Below are 7,208 nucleotides of genomic sequence, written 5' to 3'. Positions count from 1 at the left end.
AGGTTCTTACTCCTCCTGCATTATCTGATATTCTGAGCTGGACCCAAGACTCACCTTGGTAGCCCCACTGAGTTGCAGACCTGTTAGCGGGCTTAGACTTGAGGCCTGGCACTGGATCCTGCCCAGCATCTTGCCTAGGCCTAGTCTGCTGTCTCATTTTTCTCTCTTGGAGAGGCCAAGACTGAGCCCTAATTGCAGGACAACAAGCTGTGATGCTAGGATTGTGGGTCAAGGCTGAGGTGAAACACCTTAGATTCCCCTAAGGAGCATCCTCAGGTAGTCTGGGTCTATGCTGATGGAAGGGACCTGGTGTGTGTCTTTTTCTGGGCAGAGCTGTGGAAAGATCAGCAGAGTCTGATCTGCAAGTGGGTGGTAACACTGAGAGGTCAGCGGGGTGTGAATGTCATTGTCCCCATTACCATATACCTGAGTAGGTCATATTGGTACAAAAGGTATCTTTATTGAGTTTTGGGTAAGAATTAGGCACTTGGCCAGAGCAGCAGCTTAAATATGAGGCAAGCACGCAGGGGTTAGCCAAGCCCAGGGCTAGATTGGGGCAGTGAGGCTACAGGCACAGACCCTCCCCAGACAGCTGGAAGTCAGGGAGGAAAGGGAAAGAGGAAGGGGATGCAGAGCAGTCTGGGTCAGAGGCCTGGTGGGCTAGCCCTTGGGGCTGGGCAGGAAGCACTCGCTGGGTGGCAGATCCAGCAGGGAGGGGACAGGGCTCTCTTGCTCCACGTGTCCTTTAGGCCCAGGCCTGAGGCTCTGCTGGGGGCAGCCATGCTGGCAGCCTTCCCAGGCCTCACTTCTTCACCTTCGCATCATAGGTGCCTGCGTTCTTGTAGGCACTCACATAGCCACTGTCATCCAGGATGTCCTGACGCCCAGCAATGCCCTTGCCCTTGCCGCTCTCGTCGAAGCGTTCCTTGTGGGAGCCTGTGTACTTGCTGGTGTCAGTCAGCCGCTCCACAGCACCTCCTGTCTTTGCTTTCTGTTTGGACAGAGTTGTTCCCCCAGGGTCACCTGGGGTTAGGAAGCCTAGCCCCCCACCCCCAGCTGTGATTCCCCATATCCCCTTCCCCCTCAGCGGCCACCGGAGACCAGCAGAGTACTTACGGTGACGCCCACATTTGCTGGTTCCTTGCCTGCCACCAGCTGGCAGATGGCATCAAAGGCTTCCTCCTTACTCTTCCCCTTGAATCGCTTTGTTGCCAGCTCTTCTAGAGCCTTCTTGAACTCCTCATAGTTGATAACCCGAGCAGACTTCCCCCTGCAAGGTATGTGGACACCATGAGCTTTCCTCCTTCTCCATGTCTTCCCTGGTTCCAGCCCCCCAGTTCCCCACCTTCTGGGGACATCAGAAGCAAGGACTGCCTTGGGCTCACTTGACTTTGGAGAAGACGATGTCGACATCAGTCCCTGTCACGGCCTTTCCGTCAGCCACCTTGCAGTCCTTGCACAGCTTGGCCCAGTTCTTGCCATTCATCTCTTGCCCACTGGCCTTGGGGTCACCATGGATGGCAAACTTGCGGAAGCTTTCCTCCAGCCCAGCAACATCTGTACTTGCTGCCATGCTACCCTGTAGGGGGGACCCACCTCAGTCACCTCCCAGCCAAGCTGCCCCTCCTCTCCCCAAGGCAGAGAACATCACTACCTCTACCTCAAAATCTACCAAGGTCTGAGTTAAAGGCACTTAATGCCACATACCCTCAGAGTTGGAGATAGAGTTGCCTGGGGAGAGGGGCCAGCACTCAGTGTGTCCCTGGGCCTCAGAGCCCCAAGGAGAAGCCCTGAGAGGAAAGGTCCTGTCACTTAATGCCAGTCCTGGTTTAGAATGGCATTCAGAAGATGAAATCATGATGCCCACACCAGGCTGGGAACAGAGTGGCACTGTCCCGAAAGACTGTGAGGGCAGCAGCTGGGGCCATGGCTTTGTCTGACCCTGGCACAAGGCCTGCTTGGGTAGAAGTGAGGGTGGCAGAGCAGGCCCCCCCTCCCTGGGAGTTCCATGCCAAGCTAGGTCAGGGCCAGGCCAGGCTGCTGGTTGGGCAGGTATTTAGTGAGGACAGGGTCTCTGTCAGGGTCATGAGGACCCAGAAAGACCCAGTCCAGGCTGAGAAGGGAGCCAGATCATGGGCAGGGGTGCATGCCCTAGGCAAGGGTGCAGCTAGCCCAGCCAAGACCTTGTTACTATTTGCTGTTAAACAAAAACATGAGGGGAGCATGAGTTTGGGGCTGGCCTGGCCACAGTTTGTGAAGCCTGGAGACCGTTGCTAAGGGAGGGTAGTGCTGCTTGGAGAATGTTGCTAAGGGTAGGATGGTGTCAGGGCAGCTCAGGAAGAAGCTCCCAGTGTGGCTGGGCTGGGCTGGGCTGGGCTAGGGAACAGGGGCCCACGGGTGGGGCACAGCAGCACTCCCAGCGCCTGGGGCGCAACTGTGGCCTCCTGGTCCCTTGCCATCCATTTGGGGCTGTAACGTCCCAGTCTGTAGAGTTTTAAGAAGAGCAGGTGATTTGGAGACTAGCCTAGGTAGGGGTTGTAGAGTTATAAGCCCCCAGAGGCATGCTGGCAACTGCAACTATGGCTTTGGTCCTGTAATCCTCACACCTATACCCTATAGTGAAGCACACTTCCCAGGTGTCTACACCTTCAGTCTTCCATGGAAGCCCCAGGCCACACCCAGAGCACTGTCACACCAGTCCACACTCCCACAGCTGAATGCACTTAGCCCTGGCTCTCCACATTCTCTGCCTTATTCCCCACCCCCCCCACACACACCACACCCTTAACCAGGGCTGGGACTGAGGGCCCAGACCATTTCCTCAGCACCCACCCCCACTCAGATACTAACAGCCCTGTACAGAGACCCAGTACTCTCAATCCTGCAATAAAGTGGCCCTCCTACACCCCCACAGCCCCCCTGTAGCCCTGTGACCACACCTACAGCCCTGCACTGCAGCTGTGACATGTGACGCAGCCTCCTTGACCACACCTTCAGCCTTCCACTGCAGCTGCCCCCATCCACACATATACCACCCCCCCCAGCCCTGGGACTAAGACCCTCTATCCACATACAGCCCTTACTGACCCCCCTAAGCAGAGCTTCACAACTCACCCCCTCCCTCTCTGTACATGTGTAGCCTCTGACCACATCCTTACACCCAGCCTTGTCCACACACCCATAGCCTTCTAGAAGGCCTCATGCTCAATCCTGCCCTGAAACCCCCCAGCGTCCAAGCCCACAAACTCACATTTCCAGACTCCCAGGTACTATACAGAGAGACCCATGTTGAGACTCCCTGAACATACCCCAAACCTCCACTGCAGCCTCCTGAACACACCCTCAGTCATGTCCTCAGCAGACCTCTTTCTACCTCTGCCTTTTATCCTAAGGCCTCCAGTAATCAGCCTGGGCCCCTAGAGAGCTACACCCCCTTCCATTTACCACTGAAAGCCCTCTCCCAGTGACCATCCTCACCATCCCTAAGTTGCAATTTCTGGGACTCCACCGTCTCTACATTGTCACGACTCTGGGCCCACAATCCCAGTACACACAGCACTCCTCTTCCCTCTCTCTACACTGCAGCCTCCCATTACGGATCCAGAGACCCCACCCACCGTAGTATGGGGAAGGCTTTGGGACACACATGCTTGTCCCAGATGACTGACAGGATCTTTCATCCAGTGCTCATTCCTGTTATGGGAAGGATTCTTGGTACTGATCAGGTGGAGCCAGGTCGCAGGCTGTAGTCCCAGGGTCTGCAGGCCAAGGATGGAGCGGCCACGCCCAAGAACTGGGGCCACCGGTTGACTCCCGCTGGGACAGCTGGAGTCATCAATCAGCAGGGCAAGTATCTGGGGGAGGAACGCTTGGGGCCCAGGGCAGGGCCTCTCAGCTGGTGTCCTCAGTTAGGTTCCATCTAGGGTTGGGACCCCTTCCAGGGCGCTCCCACCCCACCCCGTTCCTTATCGTGCAGGATACTAATTAGAGTGGTCGGCGCTCTAGTCTCTTACCTGCTTCTACCTCGTGGTTGCTCCTACCGTGCTCGTTCGATGGGCAGAAAGACGCAAGAACAGACCGACAGACGCGAGACCAGGCGGCTCCGCAGCTCTGCTCCCTGCCGGCTCTAGGGAGGGACTGCAGCCTGGGCGGTTCCGCCGTATTATCCCCTGTTTCTCCGTCTCCATAGAGACAGCGAGTCCCACCCCTGGGGCTGTCTCAGCGGGAGAATGACCAAGGTCACGCTGGCCACACCCACCGGACCCCGCCCCCTCCGCGCTCCGCGGGGGCGGAGCTGCGGCAATCTCATTATCCCCGCAGTTCGCTGGACTGCTTCACGGCCTTCTCGCCGTGGAGACCAGCCCTCCGCAGCTCTGGACGTCCTCGGATGACCCCCTAACGGGAAAACAGCCTCATCTGGGGCTTTGCCCAAAGTTCAAAGCAGGCCCCCACCTACATGGGGAAGATGAGGATTCCCAGAACAGCAACTGAAGGCGGCTTGGGAACAGGAGCGGGAGCCCGAGTGAAGTGGAGGGAGGGAGATGGGAGGGGGCCAACAGAGGAGCAAGAAGGTCCTTCTCAATAACAGTGGGATCTAGAGCTGGCTCAAGGCCACAACTCTCCAATTAACGTGAGGCCTCCCCAGGTCACAACTCAAGAGCATTGGGAACAGGATGGAACAATGCGCTAATAATCACGAATGCCCAGGCCCAGAATCCTGGTACACCGACAGGAATCCCCACAGCAGTAAGAAGTTTAAAGCCGTCTGGGGTCCACCTCTATTCGCACCACACTCCCACCACACTCCGGTGTGTCAGCCTTGCAGTCTCTGCCGTCCCCACTCCCCCTTCGCTCCCTCCGGATCCCAAAGCCTGCTTTCCCTTTCAAATTTATAAACCCTATTTTCAAAACAAACTCCTCCAGGCAGCCTTCCACCAGGACTTTTCACAACGGGGACCCTGTACCTGAGCACTTCAGGTCCTCATGTACCCATCTATATGACAATCTGGGTGGCCTGGGTGGCTCACCCCACCCTCTGCTCCTCTGCCCCTAGACCGGCAATGGTCCAGCTCCAAGAGGGTCTGTGGCCCTTGCCATTAAGAAGTATGCACTAAGTCCGCAAAAGCATTAAAAAAAAGTTTATTGGAGCATCATGGCCGGTGGGGGGGTTGGGTATTGCTGAGTCATGGGAGAAGGGGACCCATGCCGCTGGCCGTAGGGGCCCCTAAAGTGCACTCTGTATGGTGAGGGTGGGGGTGTTGCATAGAGAGTCGGGCTGGCCGGTCCTCCTTGGCCCTCCTGCCTCTCTCTGCCCTGCTAAGGCAGGCTGGTCTCTGGACCACCCCGCGCCCCAGGCTCGCCGCTGCTCGGGCTAACGAAAACAGCAGGCGCACGCACCTGCAGTGCCAGCCCTGGCTCTCTGCCCTTGCCCCCAAGGGTGGCCAGAGCAGCGCTGCCGAGGCGTGTCTGCGCCACTGGAATCTCGTCCATGGACTCGGCGGACGCCGAGTGGTAGGCGCCTGCAGGCCCAGCGGCATGCACTGGGCTGGCGTCCGGGGAATCTGATGGTGAGCTGGAGCAGCGACCTGGGCCCCGGGGCCCTGCAGGGATAGAGGACAACATTAAACTGGGACTGTGACACTCTCAGGGCCCTACCTTCTCTAGGAGCTCAGGATCTGGTCAGAAAGGGGTGCTCACCCGGAAGCCTGGGCAGCTGCGATTCCCGATCCAAGGTCCCAGAGGTTGGCACCTTACACACACGCCGCTTCCTATTTTTCTGCAGAGACATGGGGAGCCTGAGTGGCCCTTCCCCAAACCCTGCTTCACCCAAAGCAGCAGAGTAGTGGGGCGGGGTAGAGGCTTTTCCCATACCCTTCCTTGTGGGCCCAGCACAGTCCCCCTTACCTGGGGTTGGATCGGGGGAGGCAGAACGTGAGTCTCTGGGGAGGAGGGTTGGGAGGGCTCCACTTGGCCTCGGGTGGCAAGGAATTGAGAAAGACTAAGGGGAAGTGGAAGGGGAAGTGGTGGATGCCCATTGTTTCCTCAAATCCCACCCCACTGGATGTTCTGAAATAAGCCACTCTTCCCAGCACACAGAAAGGGGCATTAATTTGTCCACGGGCATGCCAGGCTGGACCCAGACCTATACTTTGGCCTTGGCCTACCCCTTTTCTCCCACCTCAGATGTCCCTGCCATGCCAATGAGAGATGTTCAGGGGGCACATGCCAAGGTTGCACTCACTTGGCATTCACTGTGGCAGGCCTGGCTTGGCCAGGTGGTTCTGGGCGCACATGACTGAATGTCCGCATGTAGAACTCCATCTCCTGGGGAAGGTAGGGGTCAGGGAGGCTGGGGGCCAGGTGTGGATCCACGGCCTTTTAGGTCCTGAGCCCACCCCATCCTGTACACAACACCCCACTTCTCACTGGCCTCTGTGGGAGGTCTGAGCACAGAGGTCTCTGTCTTCCACGCTTCTCTCAGCTATGCTGGGAAAACCCCTCTTTAGGCTGAGGCTTAAAACACCCATTTCTGGACCTTACCCCATTCCCACCATCTTCCTCACTTCATCTAGTCAAACTCCACCTCCTCCAGGAAGCCCCCCACCTCATAGGTCCAATGTACCCAGTCTGCTCTGACCAAAGTGGGTAGTGGGGAAAAGGCTCTCAGAGCAACACTCTCCCGTTTCTTGCTCCTCCCTGGGCTCCAATCTCTGAACTGATTGTATCCCTGGCTGAGAGACTGGCCAGCCATTCATACGCTGGGGTGTGCACCTGAGGCTGTGTGCCTGACTGGACGGGAGCAGAATCCTCAGGGTACCAGCCACAATCTTAGCTACCTGGGCGGGGGAGCTAGTGGGACCATGCGAGATCTCCCACACCCCAAAAGAAAAGGCAGAAAGAGGTGGGAAAAAACAGCACCACAGCCCTATCTGGGACCAAGCTTATGGGCAAGTTCTGTGTCTACTTTAGTCACTGATCCTCACAGTGACACAGAGTGATAGACCCAACCCCTGAAAGTGAGGGGACCTGATGATGGGAGGACACAGAAGTGGCCTACCCCTGCCACCGTGCACATAGGACGCTTATAAGGACTAAGGCGAGGAGACAAAAGCCAGGAAAAAGCCAACCCCGGTGGGGTGTGGAGGGTATAGGGCAGAGCCAGGACAATGCCCTGCCCCCACCGGGGGTGGGCGGGGGGGGGGGGGGGG

General features: G+C 57.5%; 2 protein-coding genes across 12 annotated transcripts in view; both read right to left on the bottom strand.

The window, feature by feature from the left end:
• Positions 1-438: 438 nt before the first annotated feature.
• On the bottom strand, positions 439-4,337 carry TPPP3 (tubulin polymerization promoting protein family member 3). Of its 2 annotated transcripts, none has more exons than XM_029925433.1 (4): positions 4,014-4,337; positions 1,386-1,579; positions 1,117-1,270; positions 439-991 (listed from the first exon to the last, which is right to left on the bottom strand). In XM_029925433.1, the coding sequence occupies exons 2-4, from the start codon at positions 1,571-1,573 to the stop codon at positions 803-805; spliced, it is 531 nt and encodes a 176-aa protein (XP_029781293.1). In that variant the 5' UTR covers positions 1,574-1,579; positions 4,014-4,337; the 3' UTR covers positions 439-802. The 2 variants fall into 2 exon arrangements, with proteins under 2 accessions (XP_029781293.1, XP_029781294.1); XM_029925434.1 differs by lacking the exon at positions 4,014-4,337 and adding an exon at positions 1,708-2,405.
• Positions 4,338-5,121: 784 nt separating this feature from the next.
• ZDHHC1 (zinc finger DHHC-type containing 1) overlaps positions 5,122-7,208 on the bottom strand; it is a 19,973-nt gene continuing 17,886 nt past the window's right edge. For 5 of the 10 annotated variants that reach the window (XM_029925422.1, XM_029925423.1, XM_029925424.1 and 2 more), the window contains 3 exons: positions 6,242-6,324; positions 5,698-5,776; positions 5,122-5,600 (listed from right to left, as the gene is read on the bottom strand). In XM_029925422.1, coding sequence (XP_029781282.1) covers positions 5,184-5,600; positions 5,698-5,776; positions 6,242-6,324 — 579 coding nt within the window. In that variant the 3' untranslated portion in view covers positions 5,122-5,183. Of the gene's footprint in view, positions 5,601-5,697; positions 5,777-5,904; positions 5,999-6,241; positions 6,325-7,208 lie in introns of all 10 variants that reach the window. The other 5 variants (XM_029925426.1, XM_029925429.1, XM_029925430.1 and 2 more) reach the window with 3 other exon arrangements.

This window comes from Suricata suricatta, chromosome 16 (assembly GCF_006229205.1).
Source record: "Suricata suricatta isolate VVHF042 chromosome 16, meerkat_22Aug2017_6uvM2_HiC, whole genome shotgun sequence".
In the NCBI taxonomy this organism is placed as follows: domain Eukaryota; kingdom Metazoa; phylum Chordata; class Mammalia; order Carnivora; family Herpestidae; genus Suricata; species Suricata suricatta.
The sequence above is the reverse complement of the archived record's forward strand: the minus strand, read 5'-3'. Positions and strand labels throughout refer to the sequence as shown.